At 42.5% G+C, this 25,050-nt stretch overlaps 1 protein-coding gene across 1 annotated transcript; it reads left to right on the forward strand.

Moving 5' to 3' along the window:
• Positions 1–19: 19 nt before the first annotated feature.
• Positions 20–23,560, forward strand: LOC306943031 (uncharacterized protein). Its single transcript, XM_079529236.1, has 47 exons — positions 20–82; positions 396–425; positions 990–1,055; positions 1,165–1,236; positions 1,485–1,562; positions 3,032–3,109; positions 3,320–3,391; positions 3,527–3,562; positions 4,283–4,345; positions 4,536–4,598; positions 5,588–5,656; positions 5,763–5,825; positions 6,728–6,799; positions 7,798–7,860; positions 8,587–8,658; positions 9,101–9,169; positions 9,346–9,414; positions 9,703–9,771; positions 9,889–9,960; positions 10,568–10,633; positions 10,729–10,800; positions 10,897–10,962; positions 11,804–11,875; positions 11,982–12,047; positions 12,274–12,345; positions 12,556–12,621; positions 12,953–13,021; positions 13,141–13,212; positions 13,373–13,438; positions 14,218–14,274; positions 14,430–14,495; positions 15,260–15,328; positions 15,436–15,513; positions 15,606–15,677; positions 16,812–16,874; positions 17,211–17,282; positions 17,854–17,913; positions 18,067–18,141; positions 18,957–19,013; positions 19,449–19,511; positions 19,885–19,956; positions 20,051–20,090; positions 20,309–20,360; positions 20,600–21,014; positions 21,243–21,401; positions 21,783–21,989; positions 22,207–23,560. The coding sequence occupies exons 1-47, from the start codon at positions 47–49 to the stop codon at positions 23,503–23,505; spliced, it is 4,875 nt and encodes a 1,624-aa protein (XP_079385362.1). The 5' UTR covers positions 20–46; the 3' UTR covers positions 23,506–23,560.
• The last annotated feature ends 1,490 nt before the right edge of the window (positions 23,561–25,050 follow it).

The following is a 25,050-nucleotide window of genomic DNA, read 5'->3' on the forward strand; positions in this document are numbered from 1 at the left end:
TCTGCTCTACCAGGTCAATGGGAACCTGACCCGCGCCGGGCCCAATATGAAACCATCCAAACCACCCAGATCCACTGAAAAGGTACACATTAATACACCCTACCTAAAGCTCTCACTAATTCCACTCTTCTTAACAACTCAAAGAACACTTCTTTAATTTCAACACCATTACTACATCTATTATCACTTACTTAATATGATTGAGAGGAAAGTGCATGTATTTTCTTCATTTTTTTTTATTGAATACTGATTTAAACATGCACCCTAGCTGGACTTGAAGTGACCGGATCGTAACATGTAGTACCACAGTTTACTGTAAAGAGTCTGTCTGTAATACTCAAGGTTTCATATTTCTTCCACATTCTAATAATGTTGTCTGACTCTCAACCCATCAGCTAATGAGAGCACAAGCCGAGCACATGCAGGTATAAAACGCACACACACACACACACACCCTTTCTCTATTCTCTGCCATTTCTGACTAAATATCAAACAGCCCTTTTTGACCAGGAATGGTAACCCAGAACCTTGCATAGCCCATTAAGTTGTTTATTTCAAGTTTCCATCATAAGCAGAACCAGGGAAGTACTTAGAAAACATTTGAAAAGTACAGGTTCTGTTAGTACCACCTCCTGAGCAGAGGGCCCAAATTAGGTTCTGAGAACCTGATCTGAAATTGAACCGTAGCATATGGAAACGAATCCAAACCCTGCGAAACCCTTCACAGTGTGGCAGTTCTTGTGGTCCAGCAATTCTCAACCTGTGGGCCGGGGGACCACTTACCTGGGCCGTGAAGATATTGCAAGTGGGCCCCCCAAAAATTGAGAAAACACTAAGATTATTTTCTTTATGTTAACGAAAAATATAAATATACAATTGATTGACTTTTGAGATTTTCAAGTGGCCCTGATCCAGAAAGGGTTGAGAACCACTGTTGTAGTTGTAGTCAAAAAGAGCCATAAGTCAACCAGGTCTTCTTATCACTATAGGGCTCCAGAGAGACGGGCAAATCAGAGGCCCCGAAGTCTCCCAAGAAAGAAGCCGACATCCAGCAGGTACTTAATGGCTGCTGGATTTCCATCTCTGATCAGCTTTGTGAGTCTTGTTCTTTTCTCAGTCATCTCTCCAATTTCTTTATCACTTATCTTCACTGCTTCTTTTCAGGCAAATCAAGGGGCCCTGCCCCCTGATGGAATGTTTAGGAAGAGCCAAAAAGAAAAGAAGCCCACCTTTGCTGTAAGTAGTGTTTTTTCTTCGGTGCAGGATTGTTCAGTAATTATTATGTGATGTTACATAACATTAAAAGTAACTGTTATATGCTGTTATTACAGCATATAGATAATCAGATTTTTTTCCATTCAATTATTTTATGTTCTATCATATTCAGATTATTAAATACTGGTAGTGCATTCATCAGATTGTATGATCAATATATGTCAATAATCCAATTATTTGTTGTTCTTCTCCTCCACTATGTCTCTCAGAGTTACCTAACGGAAGACTGTGACCAAAATGAAACACCCGAGGAAGCCGCTGTGAAACGGGCTCCTGGTAGCATGCAGGTGTGTGTGTGTGTGTGTGTGTGTGTGTGTGTGTGTGTGTGTGTGTGTGTGTGTGTGTGTGTGTGTGTGTGTGTGTGTGTGTGTGTGTGTGTGTGTGTGTGTGTGTGTGTGTGTGTGAGTGAGAGATATTATTGAACACATATAGACAAACCTGTACCTTGACATGAACACAGAGAGTACACACATTTATCGATAGACCAGGTGTACATTAAACCCCTCTTTATCTTTTTGAGTGGTGCAACCACTCCAAGGAACAGCAATGTCCCTATGTCTGTCCCTAAGTACCAACAGGGGCACTGTTGCACCACTCACTTCAGACTGGTCTGATTATTTCTTCTTAAAATTGCTAAATACAACGCACAAGTACTTAGTATTGATACAATCGATTATTTGCATTGTGAAACTATTCGATACCGATTATTTGAATTGCAAAACGATACGATATGATACAAAGTCAATGTTGCTGTTTGCATTTCGATACATGTGTGTTCCATTCAGTCTATGAATGTGACTGTGGTTATTATCAGGGTTCACTGAGGGGAGTTCTGAAAGGCCTGCCCTTCAGACCAAAGGTACCAGCGCAGTGTGATGCTATTGGTGGTGGCGTCATGCTGACGGTCTGGCTGTTGTGGTGCTGTGTTTGGCAATAATGATAACATTTGTTCTTAACCACTTTACCATATATTTACTCGTGTGACAAGCATAACATGATGTGACCTTGTAGACTGACTATTTTTACTATCTTTGAAAGAAAATGATGGCCCAAAATGTAGGACGCCATGGTTAAAGTGGTTAAAATGGGACTACAGTTTAAAAGAAAATATTACTGCTTGAGGTGTGGTGCTTGTGAAAGTAACTATTTCGAAATTCAATTTAGATGTGATGGAACTGGGATTAACGGCAAAATACAAAATTGTCATTGTAGTTCTACACCGAGTGTAAAAAGTGTAAGAAACCCTTGCTCTTTCCATGATGGACGCTGTGAGTCAAGCAGAACGTTTTTCAACCTTATTCATTTCAAGGACCTCCAGTTTGATATTACATTAGACCACTGACACCCATTTCCTATTAATTAACTCTGTGAACGTACAAATGAAACCAATTATCAGTTTGGTTCCATTTGTGCTCTCATGGAGTTATAGACTTGTAAGGGTCCATTTGGTTCCTAACTATGAATTATTTATTTGGGGACCCCCGGATACCCCCTTAAGGACCCGTGGGAGTTCCTGGACTGCAAGTCAATGCCAAAGGTATAAATAAGGATTTTCAAGCCTTGGCACAATCCAAAAATTAAGTTTGCCCCTGGGGATCTGTACAGTTCACCTTGACTTATTTTGTAAAGTGAAGCTTTCAACACATCATTGAAACGGTGTTTCTAATATTTTCTATGCTCGGTGAGTGTAGCTCTTGTCGGGATAAATGTGATCATAATAATATCTGGGACTGAAATATCTTCTGACCTGTCCAAGGTAAACGGAGAGCCCAGCCCTGAAAAAACAGAAGAGGCACCTGAAAGCGGCAAACAGGACAAACACTCGGAGGCCAAAGTATGGGTTTGTCAGTATCATGGCAAAATGCTCGAAACATATCCACTGTAATTGCCAAGTGCAAAAACATGCACAGGAATTTGACTAGGTGCACACATGACAACTTGTACAGTAGATACAAGTGAAACATAAGACAACCACACTTCAGACACGGAACAAAGGGATTGTGTATGACATTTTATCACATCAAATGTTCTCACACTCCTTTAGGACAAAGGAGGTCTTATGTCTGGGATATTCCGGAAAACGGCCAAAGAGGACTTCACATCTCCTACGCTGACGGTAAAGACAACCTGCTTAATTGTCTGAACGTTGGCTCTTTATTCATCAGTCTTGTGAGTCTGTGTGTCTGTTTACTTCCTCCACGGTTGAGGAAACATTCTAGGCTGATGTCATTGTTTTGCTGTTTATCATCAGGTCAGCACAGCGGAGTCTGAGGACACGGAGGAGAAGGCATGTGAACGTTCCCATGCATATCTGCTTTCACTGGCTTCTATTTAATACCAAATCATTTGTCAAATAATCACTAATACATAATACATAAAGTAATACTCAATAGTAAAATGTAATAGTAAAACACTAAACAAGGGTGATTATCACCATGACGATTATATTTTTGCAATTTTCATAATGATGTCTGAGGTGGGTGGGTCTTTCAGTACCTTCATGATGCTTAGTGACATCATAGAAGGTAGGTTTGTTTCCCTGCCCACATCCCTGTTTTTTTCTACAGGCAGGTGTTTAGTGATAGTGTGATAGAGAAAAAATCCCATACACCCACAATGGACTTTTAAATATTTATCTTCACTGGACCATAATCACATGTCTTATAGGAATGGGTGGACCAAAGGAGAAGTTCCCAACTTAATTTCTCTTTTTTGGGGGGAATATTTAAAAAAAGAATATGCACATTTTTATGGAATATTTTACATTTTTACGTAAAATATACCTGTGTTTAGTGATGGTGTAACAAAAAATATGTTTAGTGTTCTAGGATTAAACAAAAAAATTGAAATTGAAAACAAATAAGAGATACTCTGGATTGAGCACTATTGTAGCACTAACACTCTCATGGTTGAAGTATATGCATTCCTTTATTATACTTTTTAGATTAATTTGTTTACACTTGATAAAAGAGCAGACTTGCAACATTATTTACATTTTCTTCTGCAGGAGAGCTTCTTCTCTGGAATCCTTAAAAAATCTCACAAACCTAAAGATGAGGCTCGTGAACAGGTGAGTGACTTTACTTGGTATCTATAGTTCTTTCCTTCTACTGAAATGACATGAAGATTTACTGTTTCCATTTCACTAATGTAACTGTTTCCATTTCACTAATGTAACTGTTTCCATTTCACTAATGTAACTGTTTCCATTTCACTAATGTAACTGTTTCCATTTCACTAATGTAACTGCCTCCCTGTAGGAGGAGACACGGTCTGTTCACAGTGAACTGTCAGCCAGCAACAATAGTCTGTCTGAAACCAAGGTGAGCTGCTTTGTCTATTATGTGCAATATGTGGCATATTAATGCAAATATCTAAAGCTGTAATAATATAATTAACAACTTAATAACAACTCTCCACCGTAGACCTTTCACAATTATTACATAATCATCTAATCGCAATTATTTAAGATGATTGCAATTATTTAGCATAAACGATTCCATGTTGAAAAAAATGGCAAATCTATCTACAAGCTATTTTTTTAGCCTAAAAGGCAAATTCAAGAAATTCAATTTGTATTCATATGTTCCAATGTTCAATGCTATATACACAATTAAATTATTAATCGAAAGTATTTGTATGACAATTAATCGTCAACTAAATGTTGTAATGATGACAGCCCTACTCCAGGCCATGGCATATTGTCATTATAGTATATTACACCTAAGGGGAATTGTTTAGGCCTGACGTAAAGAGAGTGAGCTGAGTATTGACAATATAGTCCATGGTTTGGAGTGAGTTATTGCTCTTATAAAATGGTCACCAAATAACAGCAACATGAAAACTATAGACACAGCACACGTTTTTAATAACAATTTCATTACAAGAATAATTTCCGCAAATATTCCATGACTGCCTGCACAAACAAGATGGTTGCTATGCAACATTTATGTTTAATGTTTTCGGCAAGCTTGTCCTTTGCTGTTACTGGTGTTTTGTTCTTGCCTAATGTAAGTCGCTCTGGATTAAGAGCGTCTGCTAAATGCCTAAATTGTAAATTGATTGTAAATTGTTAGAAACCTGGTTTGAAGATTTAAAACCACACCCTTTCCTGATACTAGAATATCATTCTCCCCCCCCCCCCCCCAGTTTATCAGCGTCATCTTTCAGCAGCTTTGTGTGTCTTCCTTTTAAGGTGGACTTTTCCCCCGGAGACATTGCTCTATCCACTCCTGCACAGTTAACCCTCCACAGAGATCGAAGTTCACCTTAAACTTGACTGTTTTCTTTTTTCTTTTTTGTCTTTCTGCAGGAGAAAGGCAGTTTCTTCTCTGGAATCCTTAAAAAATCTCACACACCTAAAGATGAGGCTGGTGAACAGGTGAGGTGACTTTACTTGGCATCTATAGTTTCCTTCTACTGAAACGATATGAAGATTTACTGTTGTCCTTTTTCCATTTCACTAATGTAACAACTTCCTGTTCCAGGAGGAAACACGGTCTGTTCATAGTGAACTGTCAGCCAGTAATGACAGTCTGTCTAAAACCAAGGTGAGCTGCTTTGTCTATATGTGGAATATTGATGCAAATATCTTCAGCAGCGATGGTATAATCACATAATAAAATGGAACTCCTGTGATTTCCAGTTGGCCTTGACCTTGAGTGAAAACTGAAAAGAACAACTAATTAAATAAAAATACAAAACCTGCCAAAACCTTTCTCTTTCAACTTTCCAAATCTCTTCGACCAAAATAGCTGATCTACAAGCTCACAATGCGCTGTGGGCTTGTAGACTGTTATTTGTGGCTAATTCTTGAACAAAATATGGATGCTGGGGTTCAAGTGGTAAATGTATTAATAGTTGTCTGTTACAGTCTGTATGACAACTCGTGGCTGTGATTATTCAATTAAATTAAATTTCTCACTGTATATTCAAACTGTATCCTCGTGGCATTGCTTTGATGACATCTTATGTGCTAACTCGTGGCAATGATTTAATCTTATCTTCTAACTGCAACATAACTGCAATATGTTATTCTGGGCAGTCTAATTGAAAACATTACTACTTCCTATGTCAACTTCCTGTGTGTGTGTGTGTGTGTGTGTGTGTGTGTGTGTGTGTGTGTGTGTGTGTGTGTGTGTGTGTGTGTGTGTGTGTGTGTGTGTGTGTGTGTGTGTGTGTGTGTGTGTGTGTGTGTGTGTGTGTGTGTGTGTGTGTGTGTGTGTGTGTGTGTGTGTGTGTGTGTGTGTGTGTGTGTGTGTGTGTGTGTGTGTGTGTGTGTGTGTGTGTGTGTGTGTGTGTGTGTGTGTGTGTGTGTGTGTGTGTGTGTGTGTGTGTGTGTGTGTGTGTGTGTGTGTGTGTGTGTGTGTGTGTGTGTGTGTGTGTGTGTGTGTGTGTGTGTGTGTGTGTGTGTGTGTGTGTGTGTGTGGCGTGCAAACTCTTTGTGTTTCAGGAGAAAGGAAGTAAATTCGGTGGAATGTTCAAGAAGTCTCCCAAAACATCAGAAGCAGCTGCAACAGAAGAGGTGATGTTGTTACTGACTGATGGAAATGTCAAATGGGTTACAGTGTTGTACAATATATTTTCTACATGCTTTTATGAAAAACGGTTAGGTTTTGCCACATTGGACAATACAATTTCAAAGTCTAGAAACCATTCAGCTTTTCCAACCAGTTTCCCTTAGAGATGTAGGAAACATAATTATAGTAACTATGCATAGCATAAATTCAGCATGTGGAATCAACCACCTTTATTCAAACTTGGGCTTCCTGCATGGGAATTTGGAAACAATAATCTAGTTCAGCCTCCAGAGCATGATCCACCACCACACCCCTTCCAAGCACGCTTAGATCAGCTGACACAGGACGTCTGTCCCTCCCTTTCTTACGACACCCAAGGCAGGACTGTAGATTCACTCCCCATTTCCGGCTGCAGTCTGAAAACTCACCTCTTCAAACTTCACCTCATCCTCTAGCGCTCCTCTTTCCCTTGTGTCACTTCTTGTTCTGTATTTTATCAGATAGATAAATGCTAGTTATACTGTACTATGCAGATATATGTTGTTACTAGACATATGGCTGATCTACAAGCCCGTTGTGAGCTTGTAGATTGCTATTTTTGCAATATGTTTGTGCCCCGATAATACAGTAGTGTGTTACACTTGAATGCCAGGGTTCGAGTGTAGTTAAGCCCTAACCACAGCCCTAACACTCCTAGGGTTGCATGGTGACCCTTTGGTGTGGTTTGGGCCATTGAATTCCATGCGTTCAATCACTAGGAACGACGCACGTCAACGTGCAACAGGACATCACACCGCTGGGACAACGCTAAAACCGTCTCGACCCTTTGGTGTGGTTAGGGCTTAACACACACACGCAACTACAGAGTAGATGACTACAACCTGCAGCTTCACCTTGCAGGATGAAGTGACTTGCTGATGCAACATCTCGTCATCTGCCTTATTTACTGTGATTTACTGTCGTCCTTTTTCCATTTCACTAATGTAACAACTTCCTGTTCCAGGAGGAAACACGGTCTGTTCATAGTGAACTGTCAGCCAGTAATGACAGTCTGTCTAAAACCAAGGTGAGCTGCTTGGTCTATATGTGGAATTTTGATGCAAATATCTTCAGCAGCGATGGTATAATCACATAATAAAATGGAACTCCTGTGATTTCTAGTTTGCCTTGACCTTGAGTGAAAACTGAAAAGAACAAATAATTAAATAAAAATACAAAACCTGCCCAAACCGTTCTCTTTCAAGTGGCACTGAGTAAAGTGTTTGTGTATGCGTGCAGTGGTGTTAACTAAGTAGATCCACTCAAGTACTGTACTTAGAATCTTAAGGTACTTTTACTTCTACTCTACTACATCTCAGCAGAAATCTTGTTTTAACACTTCTTTTGCCGCCAGCATCTTTCATAATAAATGTGCTAGAGTGCCCAGCAGATGAGGCAGATTTTACTCTGAAAAGCCCCCAGTGAGCCCCTGGGGTCAAAAAACCCTAGTTTCGGTTTGGGCTTTGGGTGGCAAAGCCTTCATCCAATCAGGATGAGAGGGGCCTTCCTCCAATCATGATCGAGTGGGGCGGGCATTGGTGCACGTGCTGTTGGTCTGTTGTACTTCCCCCACTGTAGAGCGTGTACATGTGCACATCTTGTTACCGGGTGGACCGGGTTTTTTTCCAAATCACCCAAATCACTGAATGCTCCTTTAAGTATATTTTGATGCCAATACTTTTGCACTTTTACTCATGTACATTTTGATTGCCAGACTTTTGATACTTTTTCCACCACTGTGTGTATGTACCAGGAGAAAGGAGGCGTGTTCGCTGGGATGTTCCGTAAATCTCCTAAACCCTCTGAGGACCCTCTACCAGATGAGGTAATGCACCTACCATACCTCTGTATATGTTTACAGTACATTCTCTCAGAGCTCTCCTGCCTTAGATTCAGCAGTGATGTTGTTGATGAATCCAGCAGCCGTAGACGAGTGGATGGAGACGGTAGAGAGGCCTTATGGGAATCAGAATGTCGCTGGTTTGACCAGTGACGACACTGACGCCCAGTGTCGAGGTGTCCCTGAGCAAGACTGCCTTTTGTTTGATTTATTGTTGTGACAGACTATTGAAGAGAGAGACACTAACTTTAACTTTGTTTGATAATCTGAGATGTTGATTTTTGGGTTGATAGGGTTGAAATAAATCTGATCAAATAAAACAGAATGAATTTAATTGAATTAACTATTTCATCTGGTGTTTAAAAAAAGGTTTATAAAAGTAGTGTTTTATAATGGTTCTGTAGGTTCTAAAACACTTTTATTACAGGACAAGCAGTCGCTACACAGTGAACTATCTGCCAGTAATGACAGCCTTTCAGAGAGCAACAGTGCAAAGGTAAGTCTCTTAAATGTACACACCTGCACAACAACTATGACAATTCACATATTGAGACAAACAATGAGTCACCATGACAAATATGGGAAGAGATCCTCCCGTGGGTGTTTCCCCTGTGGCGGTGGAAAGATTGAGCTTTCATGTTCTGAAACTATTGTGCTCTGTTCTGTCTCTAGGAGAAAGAGAAGGGAGGGCTGTTCAGCGGACTCCTCAAAAAGACTCCTAAAGCACAAGGAGAGGTGCAGGTGAGTCAGCGAGGAACCTCTGTTGGTTTGTGTGGTTCTTTTTTAAGGTGTGACTTTTGCTCTAAGAGGATCACTCCAGTGTCCGCTAATCCCACAAACAGACACTGACTGCCAGTAGGTCACAGAAGTACCTCCGCTGATTTATGCTACATTTATTAAGTTGTTAAATTAACGTAGTTTGTATTTTGCTGTGTAGAAGAAGGGACCACAATGACCTTACACACACCTGATTCTGTGTATACAATTAACAATCACAACTTAAGTATCCATACTATTTTACTGCTCCAGGACAATCTTGCTGCCCAGAAAGAACTCTCAGCCTCCAATGACAGTCTGTCTGAGAAAGCCACTGCCAAGGTGATCTGCTTCGTTATAATCACAAACACTGCCACTATGAGGAAACTACCTGTATCAGTTTTTATTTGACCAAACAGTGCCTTCTTCAAACGTAACAAATGTTCTTGTGTGTTCCAGGAGAAAGGACGGCCCTTTGGTGGAATGTTCAAGAAACAATCCAAGCAGGCAGAAGGTCCTCCGACCGAGGAGGTAAGGATTATGATCTGAACTTGCTATTCTCTTTCACTTATCCTAGGTTTTTATTTGAAGTTATTCACATCATTTTCAAGCCCTAAAGTTCTCAGCAAATGTAAAAATTGATCTGTTAGTCAGTTTTTACACAAAAATATTTAAACTATAGCTACAGGTTTATGTCCTACCAGGTATTATCAAAATCTCACTGTGTAGTTAGTTGTGACTGAAAGGGAATGTGGTTGACTCTGTGAAACAAGTGTGCACAAAGTGCAGCTCTCCACTCTGTCACATTGCAGCTTGAGTGGGATATTAGGCAGTGGACAGGAATATTAGTAGAAAGTAGAAATAAGAGCTGTATGAGTTTGGAGCTTCAGGGCATTACTGGGAAAAGGTGTCCTTTTTTAACCTTTCCTAGTCACATAAATATGTATAATATTCTTGGCCGATTCTTTTAATTTTTTTTGCACTGGCAGATTCGTCTGGTTTCCAGGCTAGGACCACAGTACACATGTGGAATTGAGGACAAATAAAATCAATAAAACAGAGGAACTGTATTTGTGCAGTTGATTGGTATTTCTAATATAAAAAGTTATTTTTCTCTCACTGTCGTGTTGCTCTCTAGGACAAACAGTTGCTGCATAATGAGCTCTCAGCCAGCAATGACAGTCTATCAGAGAGTCGTGCCAAGGTGAGTGCTTTATTTGTGATGTGCTTCACCCCTAACAAAATCAAGATTGAAATCTGACATAGGATCAAAACGGGCTTTCTCATTATGTGTTTCAGGAGAAAGGAGGCATATTCAGTGGAATGTTCAAAAAGTCTCCCAAACCTGCAGACGAAGCTCCCACTGAAGAGGTATAAATCACAGAAATGTTCCTGAAACATGTTATTAGCTCATTTAAAACGGAACAGAGAATAATGATCATTAAACTCGTGATTGTTTTCATGCAGGACAAGCAGTCGCTGCACAATGAGCTCTCAGCCAGCAGTGACAGTCTATCAGAGACCAGTGCCAAGGTCAGTTTGTCCCACTTGAAATCTATTTTATGATGAATTGAACATGGTGGGCCCTATTGTAAACAAGTGTAATACTTTATGGTGTCATCCACAGTTAACAGTTTTGTACTGAGTTGTGCTTGAAATGTACTGTAATTCTCCAATCTGTTAACACTTTAATCTCCCGGAACTATTTAATCCATTACATTCATGCGCCCAGTCGATTTATAAACACGGACGCCTTTTCCGGGCGGACCGGCCGGAAGTTCATGATGTTGTGTAGCAGCTAACAATAGCCACAGCACCAAAGAGTCGATCGACAACAACGGGAGACAAGAATAAATCTATCGAGACTAGCGACTGGACCGCGGAGCGCTGTCTAACACAGGATCTTTTTTCAGAAAAAGACGGGATGATTTAGATCGCGATTTATGAACGTTTTAAGATTTTCGTTTTCATCAGCTAAACAGGGGAGGGAGTTTTTCGATGACGCCTCACTCTGGCGCGTCACCGAGGAGAGCCCAGGAGGCGCGCCTGGGCTATACAGCCATGCGATCTGTTCTCGTATCAATAAACTTCGTCTTTTGGACAATACTTCGTCCTGGGCGACGGGCGTTACTAATAGAAAGGACAAAGAACTTCGTCCTGGGCGTTCGGAGTGTTAATAAATGCATCAATCAATCAATCAATCAATCAATCAATCAATCAGTCAATCAAAGGAATTGAGTACCCTGGCCTGGCAGACACACAGGGCTAAATGCATGAATCCTCTGGCGGAGAAGAGCTCATGTTATCCTTACAAAGCTCTTCAAGAATGAAATCAGGACTTTCAAAACGGGCTCCTTGTCATTATGTGTTTCAGGAGAAAGGAGGCATATTCAGTGGAATGTTCAAAAAGTCTCCCAAACCTTCAGATGCAGCTTCTGCTGAAGAGGTAAAAAAAGAACCACAGCAATCTTCCTGTGACTTGTGTTATTATAGCTGATTTAAAACGGAACAGAGAATAACGATCATTAAACTCATGATTGTTTTTTATGCAGGATAAACAGTCGCTGCACAGTGAGCTCTCAGCCAGCAGTGACAGCTTATCAGAGACCAGTGCCAAGGTCAGTCTCATTCATCACTTTCAACTTGGCGTCTCTATTTTGGGCATATCATTATATTTTATATACATGTATATTACAAGAAATTCTGAAATGGCGAAAATAGCTGATCTGCAAGCTCACAACATGTTGCATGGCGAAGCGTGTTCTACAAGTGTGAGCTTGTAGATTGGCAATTTGTGTGATTTGTCGTATGATATAGGTATACTTAACATGTCTTTCTTGTCAGGAGAAAGGTGGCCTGTTCAGTGGGATTCTCAAAAAGACTCCTAAACAATCCGCAGACAGAACTGATACACAGGTGTGTTATGTACTGTATCTGTGAACGTGTAGATGGTCTCCGTGCTTGTTTTTCAGGCGTTCCAGGCTCTACCAGTCTTTTGCCTGACATCCAATCCAACTTTATTTATAGAGCACATTTAAAAACAACAGAGTTGACCAAAGTGCTTTACATAACCTAACAAAGTGCACAAAATCGGCGAGTCAAAGATTTGATATCCTTCTGTTTCAGGACAAAGATGACCTGAAAGAGCTGTCGTCCAGCAATGACAACCTGTCAGAGAATTCTGCCACTAAGGTGAGTTCTAGAATGCATGCAATGTGTTTGTCTTGACATATAATGTTGGCTTGAAAATAAGTGTTTACCGTGAGTTTAAAGAAGCATATTTACTTTCAAGCAGTGGACAGACCATAGTGCTTCTTGGACTCCTGTCCTGTTTTGCACATTACTCCTTTTTCTCTGCCCTTGGTTGTCTCTCTCTCTCTCTCTCTCTCTCTCTCTCTCTCTCTCTCTCTCTCTCTCTCTCTCTCTCTCTCTCTCTCTCTCTCTCTCTCAACATGAAAATTACAGATTACAACCTATACATGTGTCACATTATTTCAACAGTATTATATTTTTTCTTTCTCAGGAGAAAAACATTTTCAGTGGCATGTTCAAGAAGGCTCAGAAACCAACAGAGGACACCACAGTGGTCGAGGTTGGTTATTTGATTGATTGGTTGTTTCGTTTAAAAAACATAATATACAAGTTATCTTATGGGGAGCGGGTCTGATGTTGGTACTTAAATTAACCGTTGAACCGTTGATTTGAATTCAGGAAGAGAATATGGACACTGACAAGAAGTTATCCGCTAGCTGTGAAAGTCTCTCGGAATCCACTGGCCCTAAGGTACTGAAACCATTCTCTCTCTCTCTCTCTCTCTCTCTCTCTCTCTCTCTCTCTCTCTCTCTCGTGCGTGTGCGCTCACTCTGCTACCTCTTGTCATGTTACCTTGTCAATTATGCATGTCTGAGGGTGTTAAGTTCATTGACACTGATGTGTCTTTTAGGAGAAGAAAGGAGGCATAGCTGGCATATTCAAAAGGTCCTCCAGCATCGACAACCTGTTTGACGAGGTCAGTACAGTACCGGTTCACTGCCACTCTGTGACTGCAGTCATTATGGAAGTATACTTTGCTGTCAAACACTGAAGTTGAAGTTTTCACTGCTAAATAATTCAACGATGGGGTCTAATCGTGGCGTGGCAGATCTAGTCCACCAGTGTTATGATGTCACATCAGTACTATGATGTCAGTCATCTCTCGTTTCAGCCAAATCCTACCTCCATTGATTTCCGGTTCTTGGCCTCCATTTGGTGCTGATCCGTTCCTTCAGTGGTTTGCGAGATTAGCTGCGGACTAGCCTAGCGGATCCAGGGGTCTTGATTTCAAAATAAAATAAAACACATTTGTGTGAAGCCCACTGTGGCAGAGGTACTCTAGACGATGCGCGGTTTTCATCGCTAGAAATGCCAAAACGCGACGATGCGCGTTTTTCATCGCTAGAAATGCCAAAATGCCACGATGCGCGTTTTTCATTGCTAGAAATGCCAAAACGCCACGATGCGCGCTTTTCATCGCTAGAAATGCCAAAACGCCACGATGCGCGTTTTTCATCGCTAGAAATGCCAAAACGCGACGATGCACGTTTTTCATCGCTAGAAATGCCATTGACAACGAATGACCAGCTTTGATGTTTGTGTAAACACAAACATTGTGTAAACACAAACATTGAAGACAAGTGAGGACACAAATTGTGTTTGGCCGGAATCAGATGATGTATGATTTTAGGATAGATTAAAAATAATCGCATTAAAAACAACAAAACGTCGATTCAGATTATTTTTCCTGATCAGGAGAAAGGAGGGCTGTTTAGTGGACATCGCAAAAAGTCACCTAAAGCGTCTGCAGAGGTGAGAGATTCTGCTTCCACTGGGCAGTTATCTTTATCAATGTCATCCTTTCAACCAGGAAAGATTATTTAAGACAATAATCCTATTCATATATTACAGGCTATCTATCTATGGGTGACTGACGACCTTATCTTGACTTTGCTATTTGGTTTCAGGACGGCGATGCCCAGAAAGAACTCCTCGCTAGCAATGACAGCCTGTCTGAAAACGGCAACACTAAGGTGGGTTGGAGAATGCTTTTGGTATTCAACAAGACAAATTATGTAATATTATCAAATAAAGGCCCATTCAATTATACAAACAACTAAACTGTATTTTCAGTATTTTCAGTATCTTCAATGTTTTTTATTTTATTTTATTTTTGAGGGGCGCTAGCCCATCCTATATACAGCTTTTGTCCCCACATGTCTCAATGTTTGCCATTGACAATGACATGAGAAATTAGGTCAAATGTCCCCTAAATCAAATATCAATCGTCAAATATGATGTAAATTTAACCAACCAATCACATACATTAGATCATTAGATCATGTATGATGATGTGAGCCCCCCTCACTTCACACGGGTGTGATCTTTTTTAATATTCATGATTTATGTCTGGTAAGAAAGTTCAATCCCAGATTATCAGGCTACTTTCAAATACCGTGATATTACATTGATTGAGATTTACTGTGTTATTTGCTATAATGCTTCATATTTTTGAGGGGCAGCTTTTGTCCTCACACGTCTCAATATTTGCCATTGACAATGAAATGAAATTAGGTCAAAATTCCGCCAAAATTTCCGCCAAATATAACGTAAATTAACGTAAACATCAAAACATTAAACACCATTGACAATGAAGGTCATATGTAGACGAGCAAATCGGCTAACCAATCAGATGTCTGTGGGAACGCTTAGCTAATAAGGGACCACCATTCTTGATGATGATGTACGATGATGATGAGCGCCCCTCACTTCACACTGGTGTGATTTGTTTCTTTAGGAAAAAGGTATTTTCAGTGGGATGTTTAAAAAGGCACAGAAACCAGAAGAAGGTGCAAAAGCAGAAGAGGTACTGGAGATTTACACAAAAACTATATTCAGTGTATGATCAATTGACTATGCTGTTACGGTCTTGTGATTTGTTGTGTCCTGTTCAATCTGTTGTGTGACATTCAGGAGTCAAGCACAGCCACCGACGAGAAGTTATCAATATCTGGCAGCTGTGAAAATCTGTTGGACGCTGACGCAACAAAGGTCTGTTGAATCCTGAATGATGTCAGTTTTTGGAAACGTCTCTAATTTAGTCATGGCTAATGGGTTAACGGTCCTCATGTGTTTATCATAAGGAGAAAACGGGAGGCTTGGCAGGAATGTTCAAAAGGTCTCCCAAACCAGCTCCACGCTCTGCTGCTGCAAAGGTATTTATTTACATGAACTAAAGTTGTTGTTTTTTCGTGTGGCTATTATGTGTATTTATATGCTTATATAAATGTCTAAGGGTCTGTGTTTTTAAATGAGAGCTCACAGTTTTTCTTCTGACCCAGATCTTGCAACAAAATAAACTGTGAGCTCTCATTTAAAAACAGTCTTTGAGTCTTTGAATAATTATTTAAGAAATGATTTGCAAGGCACTCTTGATTACAGTATAGAATAAATGTACATTATGTGTATGGTTGGTGTAAGTGATGTATTTATTTTTTGTGATAAATAGCTCTATATTTCCATTGTAAACATAGCTATCGGCTATAGAGTGTTTGTTCGGTAGCAGGCATCTCCCCGTCTCTCCGGCTGTAAACAGAACATCGTTTTTTCAGGTCAAGATAACAATTCCATGCCATCAGATAAACAAGGGAAATTGGAAGGGATCACGCAAAAAAACAGCACACAAAATTGGAACTGGAACACTATACATTTTAAACTGATTCATGCTCTTCGTGGCGTTGGTCCTGGTCCTGGAGAGACGGGACGACCCCTGTTACATCAAAACAATCTATCAAACTATGTATTTGGCAAATATGACATAATCCATTAACATGCATTTTATACTATTATATTCTGATAGTAATCATTGCTATAGTGTTTGTTCAGTGAGAGGGGTCTCCCATGTCTGTCCAGCTCTTTAATAAATGGAAAATGCATTTTCAACAGGTTGCCAATTCTATCCAATCAACAGGATAAACAAGTTAAAGGGAAGTGATGATGGAAAGAAATTTCAAATTGGAACCGGAACACTCTAAAATTTAAGCTGATCTGTGTACTATCTCCTTATTGGTTGAAAATCTGCAACCCACCTCAAACTGTATCTTCTGTTTATCAAAGAGCTGGAGAGATTGGGAGACCCCTGTTATTGACCAGACACTAGTCTATATCAATGAAAATGTTTTATTTTGACACAAAAAGATCACTAACCCTACCTTTTTAAGTGAAAGGGCATGGATGAAAAGTCCAAGATTAATTAATTTGTAAAGTTGGCAAAGCCTGTCCATCTGGTACTCCATGTTGTGTATTTGGCCACATTCAGGGGCTAATATTTTGTTCCTCTGTCACTATAGGACCCTCTCAGTGACGCAAAGAAACTGTCAGCCAGCTGTGAGAGCCTAACAGAAGACCCCAAGGTGAGTGTCGTCTAGTAGCTGATTTATTTAAATGAGTTACAGTTTAGGCAATGTAGGCATTTAGCAGATGCTCTTATCCAGAGTGGCTAAGCTACAAGTGAGTGAATAAGCAGAGGTTGCGCAACCGTGTCGCGCAACCGAGTAAAAACCAGGACGGTGTGTGAGAGAAGGCATACCTAGCTACGGGCAGCAGTGTCCAAAGAGCTGTCCCAACATTGTCCTTTGATTTAAAAGTGAAAGAATAAGTCAAGTGAAATGTTATTCGTAATGTTTGGATTCATTCCCTTTAAATCTGATCCATCCATCTTTATTTTTTCTTTTGTTTTGTTGTTGAAGGGCAATCTCTCCACACAAGGCGAATTGTCTGCAAGCAATGATAGTCTGGCTGAAGCTCCAACCACCACCAAAGTGAGTCCTGTGCTCTGTAGCCTACTGCACAGTATTTATGCTTGTTTTTGAGGGGTGCTAGCCCCTCCTATGCACAGCTTTATGTGTGTGTTTGTAGCACGGAATGCAATGATTTGATTGACTGAGCACGGAATGTGATGATGTATGATGATGATAAGAGCGCCCCTCACTTCACACAAGTGTGATTGTTGAGTGACGCTAGCCCCTCCTATGCCCAGCTTTGTGTGTCTGTGTATCCTGTGGCTCAGGAGGTTCAGGAGGTAGAGCAGGTCGTCCAATGATCCATGGGTCGGTGGTTCGAATCCAGGCTCGAACCCCAAATTGCTCCCGATGTGCTGGTTGGTACCTTGCATGGCTTCCGCCGCAATCGGTGTATGAGTGTGTGTGTGAATGGGTGAATGAAATGCACAATCTATGTAAAGCGCCTTGGATAAAGGCGCTATATAAATGCACCATTTACCATTTTAATTAACATTATGTGATGTTGACGATAAAAGCGCCCCTCACTCGAGTGTGCTTTTTTTTTAAATTCTGTCTAATAATGTCATGGCATTTTTGCTTTTTTTTAAAGGAGAAAAAGGGGGGTCTTGGTGGAATTTTCAGGAGGACACCCAAAGTGCCAGAGACGCAGGTAAAGCCCCTAGCAGTGGTAAACCCCTGTTACATGTGACTTAATGTATGTACATTCACAGAGAAGCACACTAACAACAAATTCTAATAGAATCTTTACAATTGATTAAATGATTATAATCTGATTAACCACCCAAAGCCTTCTCCTTCTCAGGACAGTGAGGACGTTCAGCCACCAGAGGGCGGCAGTCAGCTGAGACGAAGAAGGACCATCAAGAAAAAGAGACGAGTGAGTTTACATAATAAATAGACACATGAACCCTCCACAAACTCCAGTAGAGTTCATATCATAGAGTTATAAAATATATCTAGAGGGAACTGCCCCACCATCAGCTATTCATTTCAATGGAAGTTGCTCAGTGTGTTTGAAGCACCCAGAAGTACACTTATAACTCTATGTCTCGAGCGAGCAGAAGTTGAGAGTGGTCTCAAGTCTGAGGTCAGGGTTGATCCACGTTATGCCCATGACGTCACTGAATGTCCGTCCACCTCCATGAACGTCCCTGAACGCCCTGCTGTTCCAGATTTCTCTCGGCAGCTTCAACGTTGGCCAGCCGCTGGCCGGGGCCTGTTCTGGGGGCCTGTTTCGTATAGACACATGGTGAACCCTCCATAGTCTGGTCCCAGTAGCTCATGAGGTAGAGCGGATGTCGGTTAAATCCCAAACTCCTCCTGGCTCTGGGTCAAAGTGTCCTTAAGCATGATACTGAACCCCTAACTGCTCCCGATGACCGGGTTGGTGCATGGCTATGTTATTGTGGAAACAAAGCGAGTGAAACGCTGTCTCTGGAATGAACCCGACTCAATGTTTCATCATCTAACATCACTGTCACACAGTCACACTGTCACGGTACATCAAGTCTCCCGTGACAAACGTAAAGCTACTAACATAATGTCACATCTGTGGTTAATGTCTCATGTGTGGATGATACTTGTGTGAATAAAACTGTGAATTACAATCATGGTGATTGTACCGACAGAGTCTGAGACATTTTCCCTGTTGTTCTGTCTTGAGGAATGCATTTGTTTTTTTCTCTACTTCAGGTGGTGTCATTCCGAGTCAAGACGACTCTTCCCAGAATAATCCCCAGAATGAACCAGGTATTGTTACTTCTTTACTGTGCCTAAAAATGAACCAGTTATTACTACTGTATTTCTGTACAGCAGGGGTCTTAAACAGGGTGTCTGGGACCCCTGGGAGCCTGGGGGGTCCTCAGAGTTACTACAGGGGGACTTTACATTATCCACTTTCATCCTATTCTGAGCAGAACTTTAGCCAAAAATAGCAGATCTTCAAGTTCACAACGCCTCGTGCTATATCTGCTGTTTTCGCTGTTTCTAAAAATGATTAAATTGTATTGAAAATCGTTAAAAGGATTGTTCCTATAATGACAGGACGGTAGGTTGAAAGTAGTTCTACAACCGTCACCATTCCTCCTTTCATTTATGGTTCTCACTGCAGTGCATGGTTAACTATATAGTGGATAATATTATGCAATGTCTCCTCTACGTGATGTCTCCCTGTTCCTCCCATAGAGTTCTGACAAGATGCCTATCCTCCAAGAATCTGTGGAGTTGCAAGACCTGCCTCCAGTGCAGGTCAGCAAGAAGATACTGTATTCTTTATGTACAGTATTCTTATTGTTTTTGTTTATTAGGAAGGTTGACATAAGATAGAAGAATATTATATGCTGGGAACTGATTCCAGACCAGCGCTGCAATGTATGTTCTTAATGACACTGCAAAACAATACGGACTAATGTCAACACTTCTGTCTACATACATATTCAAATATTTAACAGCTAAACTAACATTGTGCATTCTCCGTGTTGTGTGTGTGTGTGTGTGTGTGTGTGTGTGTGTGTGTGTGTGTGTGTGTGTGTGTGTGTGTGTGTGTGTGTGTGTGTGTGTGTGTGTGTGTGTGTGTGTGTGTGTGTGTGTGTGTGTGTGTGCACACATGTTTGTTTTACAGGAGAGCACGGTGGAACTCCAAAATGTGGAGATGGCAGCGTACCCGACCGAGGGCATCAACCAATCTCAGGAGGTAGTGTGTGCATGTCAATAAATATATCTATGTGGTTCTTAATATGTCTTCATAACCAAACCTCCTTGATTACTAATAATTATTTTGTATTCAGGAAAACGATGAGCTGATGGTATGGTGGAATGGAGTCGTAGGTGGGTGTGATAGTTCATCGTTCAGTTCTGTTCATAGTTTGTGTGTGTGTGTCTGTGTGTGTGTGTGTGTGTGTGTGTGTGTGTGTGTGTGTGTGTGTGTGTGTGTGTGTGTGTGTGTGTGTGTGTGTGTGTGTGTGTGTGTGTGTGTGTGTGTGTGTGTGTGTGTGCGCGTGCGTGCTACTGTATGTGAGCTCATTGTAATGTAATGTGGGTTGCAGGTTGGACTGAATGGAACGAGGCGGGAAACTTCCAGGAGGAGGATGAGGAGATGTGAGTAGTAGAAATCCTCTTGTCTATTTCCTTTACCACGGAGATTCTCACACTTTTTCATTCCATGGACATATTTCAAGGACAGTTTGATATGGCCATGGACCCACATTTGATACAATTGTGTTACCTCTGGACCCAGACCCCAAATCTACATTGAAAAAAATTAATAAAGAAATAAATAAAACGGCCGAAATGTAACGTATGCTGTGCTGTGTTCTCACGGTCATCTTCCCTTCCAGGGAAGTGGAACAGGCGGCCGACCGTGTGTTCATGGCGGCCCGCCTCTTCGTGAGCCTATTCAACCAGCGTGGCGCCTCGCTGCAGAAGCGCATCCTGGAGCTGCTGGCACAGGCGGACGCCGCCGACATGTTCCACAAGAAGACGGTGCAGGCGGCGGTGGGCGGCGGCGTGGCCAGCGTGTGCGGCAGCATAGCCACCATCACGGGCCTCATCCTGGCGCCGTTCACCTTCGGCGCCTCCATCATCGTCACGGCGGTGGGCATCGGCGTGGCCACGGCGGGCAGCATCACGTCGGCCACCGCCAACATCACGGACACGGTGCACTCCAACATGGACAGCAAGAAGGTGGAGAAGAACATCCAGGGCTACCAGGAGGAGATGAACGACATCCGCGAGTGTCTGGAGTTCGTGCAGGTACATTTACTGTTTTAGGCATTTAGGCATTTAGCAGACGCTCTTAATTCAGGGCAACTTACAGTAAGCATAAACAACGAAAGGTAATTCATCGAATGTATAGAAATAGTCATCTAAGATCATAAGTAAACCAAGAAAAGAACCTATCATCAGTCTAACAGTAGAATATCCAAAGAAAATGCAGAGTGAGGACATGAGCTCTCCTCTCTGTCTGTGTGCCGTGTGCAGGAAGGCATGGACAAGCTTCAGGGCTTGGACTTTGAGAAGTACTCGGAGAGCGCGGCCAAGAAAGCGTTGAACCACAACATCAAGCACGTGATGAAGGAGGGCGGCCGCGCCGGCAAGGCCCTGATGATCAACACTGACAAGCTCATCAGCACCGTGCAGGTCCTGGCCTGGCACATTTACACATTGAAGTTGACGATCAATATTTGTCACACAAATAATTGCGATTAATGATTTAGTTGTGTTTTTTGGTGTTGGAAATTGGAACGTTATGAATACAAATGACATTTCTGTTTGGCTTTTATAGGCTTCGAAAAAGTACACAGGGCAAATATGACAAATAACTGAAATATACCAAGAATTTACTGCCTTTATTATAAATTGTATACGAAATAGCTGATTTACAAGTGACAAGTTTTCACTAAGTTGTAAACATGTAGATCAGCTATTTCTGCTTTTTTTCATGTATGACATTTTTTCAACATGGGCACGAATATGACAAAATAATTGTGATTATGTAACAATTGTGACAACTCTGTGCAGGTCCTGGGAGCGGCCGGAGGCGCCGCCAAGGCCGCGCAGGCCATCAGCGTCACCACCGGCGTCATGTCGGCCCTCTTCCTCGCCCTGGACGTGTTCTTCCTGGCCAAGGACTCCCACGAGCTACGCAAGGGCGCCAAGACCAAGTTCGCCACCAAGATCCGCGAGGTCTGCAAGGACCTCCAGGCCGGCCTGCTGGAGCTCAACAAGGTTTGTTTATTTGAAAAGGATCCCCATTAGCTGTCGGCAATGGGGATGACCAGTCATTACAAAAAGCTAAAACAAGGGCGTCTTTGAGTTAATAACACAACAGAAATAAAATTGGCCAAGCTTGAGGAAATGCTTTGCTCAATAGTGAGCTATGAGAGGCTGGAGTGCATAGCAGCCCTGTTTTGTACAACCTGTAATTTAGCGAGATTTGTTGCAGGTGAAGACCCAGCTGCAGAAGACCATGGACGGCATCGAGCTGGAGGAGTACGAGGAGATCCAGGAGGTGGAGGTGGAAGTGGAGGACGAGCTGGAGTCTGACCCGGTGAAGCTGGCCCAGCTGGAGCAGGAGCTGGACCTCATGGAGGAGAAGCTGGACAAGAAGGTCCAGGAGGACAAGAAGGACAAAGGAGGGAAGGAGGAGAGCATGAAGGAGCCGCGGAGCAAGGAAACTGAGGAGGAGGAGGAGAAAAAGAGGGAGAAGGGAGATAGGGAAGAGATCAAGAGGGAACGGGGAGGCCTGGAGAGTAAGAAGGAGAAGGGAGAGGTGGAGAAAGGGGGAGAGAAAGATTCAACAAAGGAAGGGAAGAGGGACAACAGAGAAACTAAGACAGAGAGGCTGGCTGAGGAGGAGGAAGCGAAAAAGAAGGGAGAGAGCAGCAAAGAAAAGAAAACAGCCAAAGAGGAGGTGAGGAATGAACCGTCCGAGAAAGACAGGAAGAAAACGAAAGAAGCTGAAAATCGAACCGCAGCGGAAAGACACAATAGTGAGAGCAAGAGAGAGAGAGCAGCTCCCCTTAAACATGAGCAAACGGAGGAGAGGAGCAAAGAGACGAGTGAGAGAGAGAAGGTAAGCGATAGAGGAGAGTCAAAGAGAGAGGCCAGAGCTCAAAATCCGGACCCTCCCGCGAGTGCAAAGAGCGAGAGGGAGAGCGACAGGGGAAAGAGCGAAAGAGACAGAGAGAGGCGAGGGCCCGAATGTGAGATGAGGAGAGAGAGGGGGGAGAGGGCGAGCGGTAAGGATCAGAGGCCCCACGCGAGGAGCGATAGAGAACCAAGGGAAATTCACCAGGAGAAGAGGAGCAGCAGGGACACAGAGGGCGGCAGCAGAAAGGAGAGCGACATGAGAAGGATAGAGACGGGGGAGGAGAGGGGTAAAAGTAGGGACGAGAGGAGGAACAGCGCAGAGTCCAAGAGGGAGGCGGAGAGACACGGCAGCAGAAGGGAGGAAGGAGCAAAGGACGCGAGGAGAGGAGGTACGGGGGAGAGACGAGAGCACTCCGGGAGGGAGGAGGGGGGGAGCAGGAGAGAGAAAGGGGGGAGTAACATCGAGAACATCAGGAAGCAATTTGAGAGCGGCGGCGAGAGGGAGCGAGGGGCGGGCAGAGAGGAGAGAGAGAGTCAGCGTGTCAAGGAGAGGGACAGGAAGGCGGGTGATCGAGACGGAGAGCACGAACCCAGCCGTCATGGTTCCCGCCCACGTTCTAATTCCATTCGGGACGACGGGCTGTATATCTGAATAACGTTACCGTTTGATCAGCTTAGAACAGTGGTTCTCAAATGGGGGTACGTGTACCCCTAGGGCAGGGTTCCCCAATAGGCGGCCCGCGGGCCATTTGCGGCCCACGGAGCGCCCCCTTGCGGCCCGCGGAATAATTTTCTTTTTTTTGGGGGGGGGGGGGGGGGGGGGGGGGGGGGGTCCCAGATATAAATGGCATTAAATGGGGGTCAGTAGCCTATGCATGTCAAACTGGGCATCCTTTTCAAATGGGGTCCTGCCCTGAAAATGAATTTCAAGACCTCGACCTCACGCGTGCGGACTCGGCCCCCAGCCTGGTACCCTAGTCAAAATATGGCCCTCGAGGAAAATTAATTGGGGAACCCTGCCCTAGGGGTACGTGAGCGAAAGTGGAAATCAGACAAATTGGACACAGTTTATTAAGTAAATGTGCTCAGGATGCTCTAATTTCAAGTCTTTCACTCCTTTTCTTATTTGTAATGTTATATTCTTCAATATATTCTTCCAAAGGTGGCTTATCATTAATTCATAGCATCAGGTGGATCTCATTCAGTATATCCAAAACAGCTACTTTTCAGGATTCAAAGTAGCAAACAATGCAGATCTACAAGCTCAAAACGCAATGCGTTTTTAATCTAAAAACGCTTGTATATCTGCTATTTTTGCTACTTTTGTATGATACTCTAGTAAGTCAAAGTAGGGCCGTCATTTCCCACAACAAAGGTAAAATGTGAGTTTTAGTGAGGTTTCTGCCTGATAGCAACGATATGCTAGATATAGCAACATGTTGTAGTCGGGTAAAGAGGGTACTTTGATCCAGAAATCAGGAAAGGGGAGTACTGAAGCCAAATACGTTTGAGAACCACTGGCTTAGAACATTGAAAGGATGATTGTTACACTTCTTGAGGTCCAGGGCAAAATTTGACTTTTTTTTCTTTCATCTTTTTCCCTCCCAATTTATTCATTATGCCAATTTTTTTCTATGGAGTTGCCAGTCGCTGCTTATTACTGCTCCTGGTGAAGTGAGTGAGTTTCACCGGGAGGCACCCAGTTCTGATCTCTATTGAACAGGCAGTCGCTAGTGAACCCCGGTTCGAACATTGCTGATGAAGTCAGAGCAGTCCGCCTTCCACACTCGGCCTCTTACCCACAAACACGGCCAATTGCGTTCATTGTGTTTATGGACATTTGCACTGTTTCTTTACCCTATCACAGTGGTTCCCAAAATCCCCAAGGACCCTCAGGGTTCCTTGAGGGGGTTACAAATGGAAAAACCACTGCTCTATATCAGAAAGGTAAAATGTTCCATGACAGCTAAAAAGAAAATGGTAGTTCATTGCCATTTCGCACAGTGGTTAACAGGGTATGCATCAAGCAAGCACAATAGTAATTGCTGTTAGAACACCTTTATTTAAAGTGCCTTTCTAAAAGTAGAAAGGTGCAGATCCATGCCATAATACCTCTCTCCATATTTCTCTGAATTCTGACATTAAGACGGTTGTTGGGGGTTTTGGGGTACAGTGTCTATGTTGTCATGTTTATAAA

The sequence above is a fragment of the Electrona antarctica genome (genome assembly GCF_951216825.1).
Source record: "Electrona antarctica genome assembly, chromosome: 19".
Taxonomy (NCBI): domain Eukaryota; kingdom Metazoa; phylum Chordata; class Actinopteri; order Myctophiformes; family Myctophidae; genus Electrona; species Electrona antarctica.

Bases quoted from the DNA above. Each gene is read 5' to 3' on its own strand.
- LOC306943031 (XM_079529236.1), top strand. From the start codon at position 47: ATGAAACCATCCAAACCACCCAGATCCACTGAAAAG. The intron at 6,800-7,797 runs GTGATGTTGTTA...TTCCTGTTCCAG, and splicing joins AAGCAGCTGCAACAGAAGAG to GAGGAAACACGGTCTGTTCA. The intron at 10,634-10,728 runs GTGAGTGCTTTA...TATGTGTTTCAG, and splicing joins TATCAGAGAGTCGTGCCAAG to GAGAAAGGAGGCATATTCAG.